General features: G+C 41.2%; 1 protein-coding gene across 4 annotated transcripts in view; it reads right to left on the bottom strand.

Annotated features, from left to right (window-relative positions):
* Positions 1-14564: 14564 nt before the first annotated feature.
* The window catches only part of itga7 (integrin, alpha 7), a 28609-nt gene continuing 26693 nt past the window's right edge, over positions 14565-16480 (bottom strand). For all 4 annotated transcript variants that reach the window (XM_061291059.1, XM_061291061.1, XM_061291060.1 and 1 more), the window contains one exon: positions 14565-16076. In XM_061291059.1, the coding sequence (XP_061147043.1) occupies positions 15964-16076 (113 nt within the window). In that variant the 3' untranslated portion in view covers positions 14565-15963. The remainder of the gene's footprint in view (positions 16077-16480) is intronic.

The raw sequence follows: 16480 nt of genomic DNA, 5'->3' as shown, positions 1-16480 counted from the left end.
AATGCTGTCAGCTTTGTTGGGCGTGTGAAGACACTTCTGCGCAAATGGCCTGAAGTAAGAGGCAGACTCTGCATGTATATAATGTTGCATAACTATGTGGAAGGGGAACAAGAAATAATAACGTTATATGAATTAAAAAAGAAAAAGTGCCCCGTTTTGTTTTTTTTGTAGCCAGTGAAAATAAGATGGGTACACAAATGTACAAAAATGCACAAAGATAACTTTTCACCAATACTACTGCACTAATACTACTCTAGAGTTTTGCAAAAATAGGCAATAGTCCAAATATGTGATTGACCATCTGAAAAAAATATTAATAGTACTAATAGAAAAGAAAAAGGTAGTTGGAAGGGAGGATAAGGGGAACAAGCCAACAGAACCGGCAAACTGACATAAGGGCCTAACAAATATCAACGGGACTGACCGACAGGGCTGGCAAACAAAAACAGAGCTGACGTGAGACAAAAAATAATCCGAAAATTGGAGTGAGGGGCAGACAGGACTTAAATACAAGACAGGTAACAAGAGGCAGGTGAGGTCACTAATTGTGAGGTGACACAGGAGGGGAGGGGGGAGCACACACGTGGACAGAAACTATGACAAAATGGACACACAATGGACTGACCGGGTAGCAAAGTAGCCAATTTTTTTAAACAATGGCTATTGTATGTGCTGGAGGAAGGTGTGCTACTTTAAGGGGGAAAAACATGTATAAAATATGTTGTAGGAGCCAGTGTGAGGAAAGAACTTACTGAGGCATTTGGGGGGGCAGCGATTCCACTTTTGGAACTGCTGGAAGACTTCCCAAGGTCACTTCCTGCTGGCCTTCCTGCCCGACCCTCAACGAGGATGTCTTACCATAAGATATGTTCATTTCTACAAGCTGCTGATAGACACAAATGCACCTAACACACACAAAGAGTTGACAGATGGAATACGTGTGTGTAGGATGTAAAGATTTCAGAACCACCATTAAAAAGGTTGCAACAGCTCGACAAGGTGCCAAAGGTCAAAAGGGGGCTTCCTCAGACACCTACAGTATATGAAACATCTGCTTAATGAAGACACGCGGACGGATGTTACACAAGTTACAGTAAACATTATCATGCACACGTGTAACAATGGATGACATGTAGCAAGTCATAGTTGCTTCCATGCAGAAAAAAAAGTCAAAATATGACATTCAACTGTTTTGTCTGCTTTACAAGGAGTGAGCTTGGCTCCTCGGGAGAGCAGTTTGGTCCAATTATGTCTGCTCTGGCGGCCAAGCATTTCCATCAGGGGTGGGCAAATCTTTGTACTCAAGAAACACATTTGATGTTTAGGGAAAAAAAAAAATAAGTGGAACGCATCTATTACTAACTCTCTTGACCGCTCACTTAAGAAGTGCTGTAATAAAAGTTTCTTCCCTCACAGTGCGGGAGCTGTGTGGTTTGATATTGCCTCAAGATTGAATTTCTGGATGTTTTTTTTGTTCGACAATAACAAGAGAAAATAGTCAGGTTAGCTACATTTGAGTTAAAAATTGATCACTGTAATGCTTTTTCTGCAGAAGGAACTGCTTATCCACAAAGATTCAATCCCACCTATTAAAATGCTTAGTCAGCAAATGTTTTATTTCCTTGGCCTTTAACAGAAGATGATGCAACCACATATTTGCTTTTTTAATACTTTTATTTCGCAAATAAAATTACAATCACCCTGATATAAATGTTGGACAGTAACAGACTTTAATGTCACAAAAAAGCACTCAACAATGCAAGTAGAGCACTTCAATTCCAGGATGCAGGTGAGCACGCGGTTTTTGCAGAATAATAAAATCTTGGAGCTTTCTCCTCATTTATCTTGCATACCCACATCTCGTTGTCGCAGACACTTTTGTTTTCTATGCGCGCATTTTCCAGACAAGCCGAGCCTATTTTTGTTCCCTCCACTCCCTTCCGCTCACTCATATCAGCCGCACAACCTTTGGCGTCTATCATGGGTCTGTATTAAAACTGACGTCAGCAATTCATCACCAGAGCAGCCAGAGAAAAAAAAAACAGTTGAACGAGGATCCCAACTAACTCCTGGAAACAATTACAAACGTTAGCCACAACTTCAGCTTTTCCCCATGAAACAGTAAGAAAAGAATCGTTTATCTCCAAGGAAAGATGAAAATGTGATTGCGAACATGTGGCCAGTGTGGAAAAGATTTTCTCAGCATCTGCTCAAGTTTAACATCTTCACTACATTTCACTAGTAAATATCTTTATTATCAAGGACAGCTATTGGTATTTCTCAGTGTTTATGGGAGAAATACTTTTCACAAAGTATGACTCGCCTTCTCAAGTCCTCTCAAGTTTTTGGGGCGTTGACGGTAACAAATTACTTCCGAATAATTGAATCATACTATTACGAAATAAAGACGTCACGTACGTACCAACAAACATTTGTTTGGGGGGGGGGTCAAATTTCAATTGATGCTGAAGTCATGCTGGTACTTCTTGGCTGCCACGTTTCAGCTGCTAGCAAGCGAGGTCTTCTGATTACATCACATCACATGAACTTACGCCTAAAAGGTCATCCGCTAAATTCCTTAAGATGAAGGAATGGCCTAATCCTAATTTTAATCAAAGCAGTAAATCATTTTGGGCTTGTGGTCTGCAGATGCATCTCAAAGATGACTTTTAAGTTACACTGGAGAATATAAACATAAAACTATATTTGCAACCTATGCAAACGTAGTTCAACGAGAAGAAATTAAAATGTTTGTGATTCGGCTTGTGTTTGGATAAGTTTGCAGAAGATGAGGATAAAAATCTTAGGGTCAGTTGGATCTAAGCCTTAAAGGGTGACGTCGAGGTTGCACAATTTTACAGCCAGTACGCTCATCTCTAATCCACACAATTTCAATCGGTTCACATCTGCTTTTGAACGAACACTTTGGATTAACATCTTTAATTTAACCAGTTTCAACATTCATCCATTCATTTTCAAACACATAGAGACAAACAAACATACATAGATATTTTAAAAAATGTGTGCAATTTTTCCAACTGTTTTCAAATAATGCCCAATAAAGTTATACTCTATAAAATATACAACTCCCTTTCCATTTCTTTTGTCGTCGTTTTCTTCCTTAGACATTAAAAAAAAGCAGATTTGCACAATCCAGTTCAGACCTCACTACAGTCAGGAGGTGAGACACTGTCTAATGTCCACAAAAGCTGCTGACTGATGTCTGAATCAAAAAAAAAATAATAGAAAAACCAAAGCCTGCCAAGAAATCAACATGACTCAGGTCAAGTCAAGGAATAATGATAAATCTCGCATATATTCATTTTCTTTTAGACTGATTGTGGAGGCAGAAGGTTAGTCCGACTAAAGAGACTATCCACACAAAAAAGAGCTGCTTCATTATCTTGGCCAGAGTCCCAACAGTGGAAATATTTTTACAAGCCCTGTGGCTGTAGGCCTGCTTCTTCAAAGGCAATCCTCCTGATTTTCAGAGCATCAAAGTGAGGCACACGCAACATCTGTGTGGTCTTTTGGATCATACTTTTGTGCGAGTATGTGTGCTAATCACTTTTAAACTTTATTTTTTCTGTGCACGATCTGGGTTATTTTAACGGAGCCATCCTAAATGGAATACTCTAACTACTGTAATTCTAATACAAATTACGGTGTAAAAAAAAAAAAAAAAAAACAGACCATGATCGTCAGCCAGTGTGAGAGCAGGAACAGTTGGCTGTAACAACAAATGGAAACAAAAGTTAAAGAATCAATTTCCTCTTTTTTTTTTTTTTTATTGACTTCATGCCTCCACCACCACGTAGACAAATATGTTCATGTCATAACAGCAGCAGAACAGGGTCACCAAATGTCATTGATGCTGGCTGTGACATAAGGACACGCAAGCCCAGAGATCACGCTATACTTTGCTTGTCTGCAGTTATTGTCACTAAATGTGACTGGTGTCAGAGCAAGGATTTTATAGAAATTCTATTCACTACCATTGACGGCTATAGACGTCAAATATCCATTTTAACTGGACTGACAATCAATGAGTTAAAAGCTTTACCTTTGTACCAGATTTTATAAATATAAAACATGTGCTTTGGCTCAATAAAGCTTGATAAACCCTGGACTAAACTACCACAAGAGTCTTCAAAAATACTCTCTCACAATAGTCTGCTACCTGATTATTATTGATCAACAGCAATAGACCAACAGATGTCCGGGACCTCCAACTGTTCCCTGCAACCCACCCACCGCAATTATCCAGCACACACCGGGGAGGCCGGTCAGCACAGTCGCTATTCAAAACACAGCTAAGGCACTTCTCAGGAGACTGCGAGCTTTGACACGCTGACCCTCTGACCATTGAGGTGTAAACAGTAAACACAAGCTCAATGCAATTGTCTTCCAAATGTGAAGATAACAGCGCTTCACCTGACTGAAAATGACCCGAGGCTCGATGGTCCAAAGTCAATAGAAAAAAACAAAACAAAACATGCTGCAGCCTGCAGAGATGTGAGCACACACCAAATGGGTGATGGATGCTAAATGTTAGCAATATCAGTGCCTCTTTCGTCACTTACAGTACACGTCTAAGTCTAAATATAAGCTTTAAAATTACACATTACATTGATAAAGGGATGATACAATTGATAATAGGGGTTGGCACGTATTATCGGAAACAGTTTTTTTTATCACTGCGCCGAGTATTGAATCAATGATTGCAGTCAGAGGTCACGCTGCCTGTGGTGTGTTGTATAAAACACGATGTACTTTTCCGCACATTGGCCATTGGAGCAACCTATTGACATGTTGTTAAATATGAGCTTGGATTCTTGTCAACAGTTGAATGGATGCTTACTCAACACATGTTCATTAAGTTACTTGACTGGCAACTAAATCACAAAATGAAAAAGCAAGCAGCCATAGGTTGTAAATGAATGACTCACGCTTAATATTAGCTTTATAGTGTCAATTGTATTCATCTGCCCCCCCCCCCCCCCCACCCCACACACACACACAGTCACACTTATCAATATGGAGCTGTGTTGTCTGCGCCTTCACCATCAGATTAGAATTACAATTTGCAATTCGACATTTTAGCCAAGAAAATGTGTTTCCAGTCCAAATGGTCACCAAAAACAACACTGCATGGCCTTTTATTGTCATTGTAGACTAAATAAACAAAGGAACTGTCCAACTGTGCTCAGATGATCACACAAACTTTGTTCCTTATATTTTCCAAAATGCAATCTAGTGTACAGGAATAAACATGACTATTATAATTGCATTATGTTGGTGCTGCACACACCAGACCTGACCCAACCACATCTAAACACCCCCCCTCCTCCCCCGACACATTGCTGCTTCTTATGTTGAACTGGAGGCCCGTGCTCTTTGTAGTGGTGCAAATCAAATAAGGGGCGTCTCGTGGATGTAAACATGGCAGATAATGAGAACCACGTCGCTGAGCCATTTCCACCGAGCAGTATATTTCAATTCACTCTGGAGCTGGACCCGCTAGTGAGAATGGTAAGATGACTATGATGAAAGTTGACTGACAAATATTCTTTCTTTTAGAATTGTATCTGATGTTTAAAAAATAGCAGGAAAATAACAGCAAGTCATTAAGTGAGAGTCTTCAGGCAAAAAATGTAAAACATCTGGAGCGGCCATCGCATTAAGCACACTAATGAGAAACCCGCTGCCCTTTTCTCCCGCTAGCAATGCCACGTTAATTAGAAAATAATGAAACAGAAGGAGGACACTTTTAATCACTTCCACGTGGTGGGGAAAAATACTTCAAAAGCAATGTGATGGTATGTAGCATGTTTAGAAGATCTAATTATACAGAGGTCATTCGTTTTATGACAGAAGTCTAATCTGGTCACTTGCGTACCGTTCGTAATCTCGAAAAATGTTATCGTAAACCAGAACGCGAATATTCTGTACTCATGTTTTGCTCCCAGTGTCATATTGAGCACGAATCTTGGATGTAGTCGGTTTGATTGATGGGAAAACGAAGCTTCGAATTAGCTTCATGAACCACTTTTTGACTCCTCTAGATGGCACTGTAGATTTTAAAAAAGGGGTTAAAAAATTGGCAAGTCAGTATGCTCTTAATTGAACAGAAAAGATTAAAGATTAAGATTAAAGTCCCAATGATCGTCACACACACACCTGGGTGTGGTGAAATTTGTCCTCTGCATTTAACCCATCCCCGTGTGATTTTAATCCATCCCCTGGGGGAGAGGGGAGCAGTGAGCAGCAGCGGTGCCGCGCTCGGGAATCAGTTGGTGATCTAACCCCCCAATTCCAACCCTTAATGCTGAGTGCCAAGCAGGGAGGCAATGGGTCCCATTTTTATAGTCTTTGGTATGACCCGGCCGGGGTTTGAACCCACAACCTTCCAGTCTCAGGGCGGACACTCTACCACTAGACCACTGAGCGAAAGCGCCATCTAGAGGAGTAAGAAAATACAACAGGTTCATGAGACAAATTTGAAGCTTCATTTTCTCCTCAGCATTCCATCCTGTCAATCGCCAGCGCCTTCATTTTGTATCGATTGCTTCAAGATGCGATCAATTCCACACAACTCATCAACAGCCTCAATGTGCCATAACTGAAAAAACTGGATTTTGAAACCCTTTAGCAAGTACCGTAATTTTCGGACTATAAGTCGCACCGGAGTATAAGTCGCACCAACCATAAAATGCCCAAAAAAGTGAAAAAAAACATATATATGTATATAAGTCGCTCCTGAGTATAAGTCAACACCCCCCCACCCAAACTATGAAAAAAAACGCAACTTATAGTCCGAAAATTACGGTATTCGACTTTTTATCTCCAAAATAGCAAAATAAGTGTACTTCTGCTTGCAATCACGACAAACCTTATAAATGTTGAATACGTTGTTGCTGAGTCGCTGGATAAAAACAGCTGCAGAGAGACGGGATGTATTTTTCATCAGTCCCATCCTACATTTATATCTGTCTATAAAATAGTTGGTGGATTAGTCATACTCTCTCTGCTTAATATAGCCCCGAGTGGTTACTTTGCCCTCTTGGAGTCTGCAGCAAACAGACAATGCTGACAGAATTGTGACCAATAAAGTCGTATGGAAAGTAAAGACAAGTTGGTAAAAAAAAAATAGCAAGTTAACATTCTGAACAAAACAACTCGCCGATCCCACAAACACAAACTGGCAAACAACAGAAGGCACAAGCTGATTATTCACCAAACGGTGAGCGCTATTCATGAGTGATGTCGCCGTCTTGAGTTACAAAGCAAACAATGGAGGTCCACGCTGGTGCTCCCAGTGGAGCACTGAGGGCCTTGGATCAAGTTCTCGCCATCCCTCTGCTGGCATAGTGCAGGCGGACTACGGATCGAACCACATTTGAGGCTGTTCCTTTGTTCCTCTTCCTTTCCCAAAGCCTGTTATTATTTGTGCGGCAGATGTGTGACCTTGTGAAAATAGTATCATATCACAAGCAAGTTTGCTTTCTGCATACGTTAAACCAGCGCTGTCCAAATAGTATTCCGTTATATTCACACCACGCCGTCCAAATCACATACAGAGAAATTACATTTAATGAAGATTCAAAAGAAAACCTATTTTGTCACATGCTAGGTGGACAAAAAACTAAATCCTTGTGGGTGCTCTCTGCCGTACTATACTTAGCATCCCAGCAAGGCAGGAAATAGCCAACATTTCTGCCAGGGTTGAACAAAGAAACCAGTGTAAGAGTTGACCTTGGTCCCTCCCTCCAACGCCGCTAATTCAATAAGAGAGTGAAAGGACAAGCTTGGAAAGAGAAGCATTGGGGAAGCGTGAAAGGTCAGCTTGTGCAGGATGTGTGAAGATGCTGGTGGCCGTGCAGCACTTTGCAAATGTAAGCCACTTATAATGTCACAGTCGAGGTGTTAGGCGGCGCGAGCTAATTAACTAGATATGTATCAAGTTGTGACACACCCTCCTCCATTATTTGTTGACATATTTGAAAACAAAGGACAGAAGCGAGGGAGGAAAGTCAAAGGTGAGCGGGGAGGGGAAACATCTGCTTTAAAGTGATACAAGAGGTGCGAAAACTTTTTTTTTTTCCCAAAATCACTCAGCTCATGTTTATGACGGCCTGCCATTGCTGACCAACATCTGGCCACGCATAACATCGCACCACTATGAAGGCTGTTACTTGATATGAATGAACCGAAGCTGGTGAGGACAGACGTCTGGGTGGTGGTAAAGTGATCTCTTGATACCGCATGTCTGATCGGTGATATTTAACAGCTGCACGTCTGCCGCTGCTTCAAACGAGGTCGGGTCATAAACTGTCCAGATATGAGCGAGATCATACTAGCTCAATGTGAGAATTAAAGGTTGAATTTTTGCAAGATCTAACTTAAACACACATTTGGTGCCAATGGCAAGCGCTGGTCCGACTTCGGCTCAGCTGAGGCCGCGTGTTGCCGCTTTATCAGGTGAGATCATGTCTAGACCACGCGTCAGACGCAAGACCACCAGAGCTTTAGAGAGAAGATATGCACTCTACTTTGTGGCAAGTTTTCAAACTGCATAGCCAGATAAGAAATGGCTCATGTCCGAGTCTCATACAATCAATAAAAAGAAATACAAAGGGAGAAAACTTGAAGTTGGCTAATCACAGCAAATATAAAAATGTTTTGGTCCGATTAAAGCAAGGATGAACTTTTTGAATGAAACAATGCTCGCACCATTACAAATGACTCCGTCATCGCAACGCCACTTGTATCCAGCTGCAACATTTTTGGAAGCACAACTGAAACCAGAGCTCCGGTGCGTCGCCCGTCGCTGCTGCCTCCAGACAGACGACCCCCGTCGACCAAAGCCCCTCGATCACCTTTCAACTCTCAGCGAGTCAATGGCCTGAGTGAGGAAAGCAGCACAAGGCAGCTCCAGTGTCTCATTCCCTGCTGAGGTGAACCGTGAAGGGACAAACGGTGCTTTAAAAAGATATCCTCTCAAAACGAACCAATAAAATATTGCTTTGCTTTCTAATCTGGCTGTATTTGTCTTTTGAAGCTGAGGCTATATGGCATGAGACCCCAAACTGGATGCCATTCATCAAAAGAATAAAGTTCTTTCTGCCTTGGACGTTGCCCTTAAACTGACTTTGTTTATATAAACACACTCAGGCTAGGATTTTTTTTTAAGCAATTCACCAAACACCGGCAGTCTACTACAGTGAGACGCCTCATTCATGCTCCCAAGCCAGAAAGGAAGGACGTAAATCTACAGATTTATCCCCAAAGTGGACAAGCTTAAATAATAAATACCATCAGGTTGAATTAAGTGCACCTCTCGGGACCTGTCGTATGCGGATAAAAGCTTTGTGAATCTTTTCTCCAAAATCCTCCTCCCACAATCACTTAGTGTAACTGAAGATGGCTGCAAGCCTCCAACAAAATGAGGAGCGGTTGGCCTGGCAGGGGACGGGAACACTAACTGGACAGAATCAAGACCATTCAAAGGTCAACAATTGATTGGCACTGCTACGTTTACATCAACGTTACGGGCAAAGAAGATGGCACACGTGGAAGAATACTCAAATTTAAGCCTCTTGTGTCACCCCACCTCCCTCTCCTGCAAAGTCAATGGGCCAGCTCCGGTGTCACCTCTCAGGCGACAGGTAAAGTGCTGTGATTAGTTCTGCTTCAGGGGACAAAAAGGAGGGAAGGGTGTCGGGCAGGTGTGTGTGCGCGTGATAATAACACATGACAGAAAATGACAGTGATGTTCCTTACGTCATCATCACAAAGAAGAAGTTGAGGGAATAACAACAAAGTCAGATGAAAACACTGAGATTTTGTTCTAATTTGTATGTTTCTTTATAAATTGGCAGAAAATGTTGGGGATTTTTTATTTTTTTGTTTATGTACTATTCATTAATGTAAAATCGGCGCATTTATTTTACACTAAAGATTTTCATCACAATTGATATTAACCTATTTTGATATGTCATTACGCCACTGATTACAAGCATCACATCTCATATTGAAAATATATTGTTAATCACGCTTATAAAAACAATTCATTATTTGGCACTCTGGTAGAAGTAAATACTAAACCGTAAAACCTCACGTATTATTAAGTGATAGATGGCAGAAGTCAACCTGTATTGTTGTGTCGGTCTTCTCGGACTGCGCCGTGATGGACGTGGCTAGTGAAGTCATCCTTCCCACTTGGCGGCCCTACAAAGGCGAACCATGCGACTGACGCTGGGCCACGGCCGCGGGCCTTGTTAGCAAACTCGGCGGTGGCAATTCGATGCCTCTGAAAGCCTCCTATACACATTCCTCCCATCCGCAGCACCACGGGGATACAAATGAGGAGAAGATGAAATACGGCAGTTGTGATTTAAGATGACATTTGATATGTACTCAACTTACCTCATTCGCATTCATATTCTGCTATAGTGGCACTCACTCAGTCATGGAACTTGGAACTGGAGGATGGCCAATTTGAGTCTCTTAAGGGGTCTCATAAAACTTATTTTTGCATGCTTTTGTGCTAACACTATTTGTCACTGTTCATAATTCCTTCTATGTTAACTAAAGCCACCTGGGAAAAAAAAAAAACAGCCTGATGGCACCACCAGCCTGCTTCATTGTAGCTATGACGTTCTTCCGGCAATGAATCGGAAAATTGGAGTTCTCAATAGACCGATTGCGGAAAAAAATCCATGGCAGTGTTTGTAAGAACATATTCTCCAATGAAGGGCTTATTAGTATACTTCCTGGGCATATTAAAATTTGGAAATAACAATTCTGAGGGCTTTTCCTTTATAGCTTTCCAGAGTCCATGACTCAGTTTATGACCTCCTCAAAGATCTTGACTGTTTTCTCCAACTGCTTTCCACAATACAATGAAGCGCTTTCTTTTTTCCCCAGATTTCAATCCAAAATTAGGAACCACCCATTGGAAGAGGTCGGAGAGCTGGTGGAATTTCAGCTATTAGGTTTTTTTTTTTCTCTAAGCTTCCCTTGGAACCTTCAGAACAATGTGGAGGGTCAAAAGGTCTAAATGTAGCATTCTATCAAAAACAACAACAAAAATGTTGGCTGAGATGTTTGATCAACACTCATCTATCTCCACATTGACCCATAAAGCAGCTTGTAAGTGTTGCTACAGTGTTCCAATCAAATCAAGACGGCAGATATAACAAGAAGTTAGCTGGCTTTGGCACAGAAAGGTGTCATGGCACAGCTCGGGTTTGGGTCAGCGAGGACATAGACCAGGTTCTGAAAGCACTCAAAGATCCCAGTGCAGCTCCCCTGCCACTACTCGGCCGCCGTTCTGTCTGGGGCTGCTGGAGAGACGTCACCGCACCTTTTATTCTTATGCTCGCAAAGGCGTTGGGCCGCATCCGCACGGCTGGACTGCCCATGAAGATTTGTTCTGGACAGTGGTTTTGGTTGACTTTGTTTTGATTACAAAATAAATTCAGGTATGTCATGTTCATTTGGTTTTCATTTCTGTTTTCATCTGCTTAGTTTGCCATTAAAGGTGACTAATGTTGTCTATGTATTCAAAATGGGTCATGACGCCCTTGAGATTAGGAAAGGAAAATAAAAAAACTTTAATTGAGTTATAGAGAGGAGTTTGGTGTCCCTCAATTAGACTGAAGACACCTCGCCGGCTCCATCTGACAACAGGAAGCTGCCGCAACCTCCGTGTGACACGGCCTCACGAGTATTCTTATCAGGTTTGTGTTGACTACACAATTTGTACGCCTGATAAAAGAACAAAGGAGACGGGACCTTTGAAGGAGCCAAAAGGTGCAAAGTCTGGGAAGAAGAGCGTCTCCCGACGACCAGCTGTCGTTGCAAGTTCACCAAAAGGCATGAGACAAGTCCTCCTCTTCAGAATGCCACAACAGTGATCTTTGACTACTGCTGCTTCATATTAATGTTTTATAATGGAGCCATTTATGAAGTATTGATTTACTCTACCACTTAACTCATTTTTGCATTAGGCAAGATGGATTCTCTTGTGATTTAATTTAGGCGAGAGGCGGTTGGGTAATTCGGGGACAGTTCACTATCCGATGACAAGGCACTAATAGAAAAATAGAAATTGATTGTGTTCCTGTTAAATATTTCCAAACCAGGACCAGACACGTAACTGTTAAGTTAGCTTCTGCGTATCAGCCAGGTTACGACCTTTAACTGACGCATATTTGTCCGGCTATCACAGATACTGAGGAAGTCTGTGGTCACGAGTGACGCTCTACAAAAAAAAACAAAAAAAACAACGCCATCAAAACAAAGAGGAATCAGGGGGAAGCGAAAAAAGAGAAGTAGAAATTGGATCAAACCACACGAGTTTCCCTATTTTTTTGTTCCTCTTGCCAATGAAGACGTAGCTGTTATGACATCGGCATCACATTGCAGTTCTGCTGCTACATCTGGCTTGTGTGCACAAATCAGGCAAGAAAATGACATTAACGGGGGTCAATCTGGCTTGATACTGATCCGTGCGCCTGCAGGTGTGACTGCAACATGTGACATCACTCCGTCTGCATGCTTGAGCAGATTACAACCCCTAAGAGGTGCTAAGAGATATTTATCAGCCGTGGCTTTCAGGCGCTTCGGGTTTCAGACGTGCCCAAGCGTCGCGAGACACGCTGCCAAACTGCATTGGCTGAAAAGTGGAAAATGGGTTGCCAGATTGGAAATTTGGGGTTTGAAACATCGGTGACGTACAGTAAATGTACTGTGTATTTACTCCATATATGAATCAATAAGATAAATTAGGTGAAACTAGATGACTCCTGATGGGTCCCTCAATAGACTCCTGTGAGTGTCTTCTTCTCAGTTGTCAACCCAATGATATTGCTTTGTGTCGCCACCTACAGGACGATAGTGGAACTACAACAATTGCAACGATTGACAAATTTACAAGCCAAGTTGACATCCTAGTACAAACTCTGATGAATGACTTTCAGGAAAATATAATGCATAAATTACATTATGGGGGGGCTCTATATTAGATTCCCTGAGTCAATATATAATCACAAGCATACTACAGTATTCTGCAAGAGAATAAAAAAGAGTTGACTTTTGTTCTTAAGAGGTCATAATGTAAATTTGGTGCAAAATAATAATAAATGCAATAAGATTAGTGCTCCTTTAGGGGACTTCCAGTCTTTCATGAGACATTAATTTACTCTATGCAACCCACCGCATCATCTTTTAAGTCTGACAATGTGTGGACTCACAGGGAGAAGAATGAAGTGTGGTCGTCATCCTCCAATGTTCACTCCACCCGTTTGCCTCACTGTGTTGTGATGCAGTGCAGACTCACTGTACACAACACTGCACTGTGCAAACAGGAAATCTCCCCACATTCATACAAGTCCGGGCAGGAATACGAGAGTCATGCATTGGGTTGCAAATGAGCAAGGGAAAATACAACTAAATGTAAGCTCAGCTCTGCAATAAAGTAAACATAAGAAGGCTAACTGAAATAACAAAATGTGGCAAAAAATTTGGAGATTTTATCTATTGTGAGTTATAGTGACTGGTTAAGATGCATTCCAGGGCTTTGACAAGATAAGTTGCCATGTTTTAGTTGCTGTATTTTACTGCTAGAAGTTAAACACGTGCTCTTCTTTGTTAAACACAATAATGAATTAATATACTATTAAAAATGGAGACACATAAAATACAATTAGAGGTCATTACAAAAAAAAAAAAAAGTGCAGCTACATCAGATTAGATTACATCACAAAAGAAGAATGCAAACATTTGGTGTTGTCAGTGTCCAAGAAAGTTGATGCAATTTTGCAGATTTGAAACAAAATATTGTGGCTCAGTCAAGTGGAGCTGTTTCAATGCTCAAATAGAAATCCATCAGCCTACAGATAAAAATGCAATAAGGTTTGGTGTCTATATGAAACTACACGACGCAAAAATCAAGTATGCATCAACATAGCTTGCAAATTTTAAAAATGTATGTTTCTGCTCTGATCCTCAAGCACACACAAGACACTCAACCTCAAATAACGTAATGCATGTTCACACTTAAATGTTTTTTTTAGACATGAACATGAAATGGCCTCAAAATCTCAGGAGTTTTTGCGATGCTTACCTAATGAAGGATCACATGACTCATAATTGAGGGGCGGATTCAACATTTTGGATTTGGATTTCACAAATAAACAAAGTCATATTGTTGAGTAACGCAGGAAATGCCGCGTGAATCACAGCCATTTCCTTGCATGTTGCTTCAGGAGCAACATCTCTAGGGGAATTCAATTTGCTTAGTGTAGTACGCCCTCTACTGGACACGTCCCGAGATTGACATGGATTCTACAATCAACCAAATACTCCACAGACAACAATTTATGTGGCACATGAACAAGACACTAATACGCCATCACAACCGCTTCTCTAACTTCAACCGAGCTATCTGTGCATTTGACAAAACTTAGTGCAGCTCTGCTTACCTTCTTGCATCGATGTTGTGTTTCTCTCCCTCTGTGTCAACACTCCAAATGAATGGCACTTGGGTGAACCAGATAAAAGCTTTACGTGGTTGTTTAATTTCACACTTGATGGAACTCAACTTGACATATAAACAAAAAAGAGCACAGTTTCCATGATATATCCTTTTTAGATCATATCTGCAACAATAAAACGTATAATGAATTTCATAAATTGCAAAAAATGTCAGATCTATTTCGGAATTTACAAACAAAACGATTATTTTTTTTGTTGAATGTTGCAATGAAACCACATTTAACCACCTTTTGCAGTCAAGCCACATTAATTCAAACGCAAAACGAAAAAAACAGATATTCATGACTTTTGCAGTTAAGCAATGATTCAAATCAGCCGTTTTCTCTAACGTGTCCAAGGTGACAAACAATGAAGTGATTGTCATCAGCAGCAAACAGTCTCAGTCTGGCAAATACTCATAGAAGCTCAAGCGGTGAGAAGATTGATCCAATAATTAATTCTACAATTTAAGATGACTGAACGTGAATTATTTAAAATTGATAGGAAGAAAACGTTCAACAGTGAAATTGGGAAAATGTTGCCACACACATGCTCGACAAAAACTGTTAGGGTCATTTTATCACGCCTGCCAAGTGTGAAAGTGCAATTTGCATTGTTTAGTTAAATTCCTTTCAAATGCTGCTGTGAGCAAACACATCCAGCAGGTGGTGCTGTATCGTGTTCTGTCATTTAAACAGGTCACATAGGTCAAGTTGTCAACTCTCCCATTCATCCATTTCGCTCGTGCTAATTGTGTACAGATTTTAATATGATGTATATGATTTTTGTGGTCATTACGTATATGACTATGACGTAGCCCGACACAAAACCAACGTAGCATGCATGTCTTCGTGTATAAGGGACCAAACTGGACTATGTCCGTTATTTTGGTCAGGTCTGAACGTAGGTACCTGTCCATAAATCAAATTTTTTCAAGTTTCTGCCACACCCACTTTTGGGTCAAGGACTTCTGTTAAAAACTCCCATAGCCCCCAACCCACAAATTTGCAAAAAATAAAAAATGCAGCACTTTTCTGGGGAACTGATTTTCAGCCATTTTGACAGGTCTGCCTTACAGACACTACAACAAACATCCTCATATAAAAATTGCCCATATGAGTCATCAGTGCTACAGCAATTCAGGCAAAAAAAACAAACAAAAAAACATAGTAGTCCTTGTCAAAGGCTATCTCATCATAGTCCCATATCTTTTACAATCACTATATAGTATGCTTCAAATACTCCACCACGGTGGCCGTGCAGTCACTCCATGTATCGTGCGCGCTCAAGATCCAGTCTGAGACAACGCGCACGTGTTGTTGGGGTTCCAAATGAGTGGCACGCTCAGAAGGAGGAGGGTGCTTGTGGGTGCTTTGTGGTTTTTATGAAGTCCCGTCATTCCAGTGTGTGGCCCATTCCTTTTTATGAACACCGGATTTCTCTGTCTGGAACTGCGGCCGCTCCTGACGAGGGATCTTCACCGCGTGGTACTGAGGCAGTTTTTCTTTGTGGTGGGCCCGTTGGAAGAAACCACACTGGATGGGAGAAGGAAAGTAGTAATACACACAATTAGCATATTCAATTAGTGTTGGGTTGCCGTGCCTTTTTGAAAGCTCCATTCTGAACTAGACACACTAGTGAAAACTGGGGACGGGGAAAAAAAAAAATAGCAGAGAAGTGACGACTATGGGGTACTTTGTAAATCCGTGTTGTTATTACACACACTAACACACCGCCAACGTGCTCTTAGGAAACACCTTAAGCACCTGTTGATTGTGTCACCAACACAACAGCATGTGTACTAATTTACTTGTGCAAGTATGACAAGCCAAGAAAGTGTGTGACAAGTGCAGACAATCCAAAGCAACACACAGCACAGCAAGCGTTTTAAAACGCCGGTGGGCGTGACGTAACATCAACCGCGTGGCGGTCATCTTTA

The sequence above is a fragment of the Syngnathus typhle genome, linkage group LG11 (genome assembly GCF_033458585.1).
Source record: "Syngnathus typhle isolate RoL2023-S1 ecotype Sweden linkage group LG11, RoL_Styp_1.0, whole genome shotgun sequence".
NCBI classification, from domain to species: domain Eukaryota; kingdom Metazoa; phylum Chordata; class Actinopteri; order Syngnathiformes; family Syngnathidae; genus Syngnathus; species Syngnathus typhle.
The sequence above is the reverse complement of the archived record's forward strand: the minus strand, read 5'-3'. Positions and strand labels throughout refer to the sequence as shown.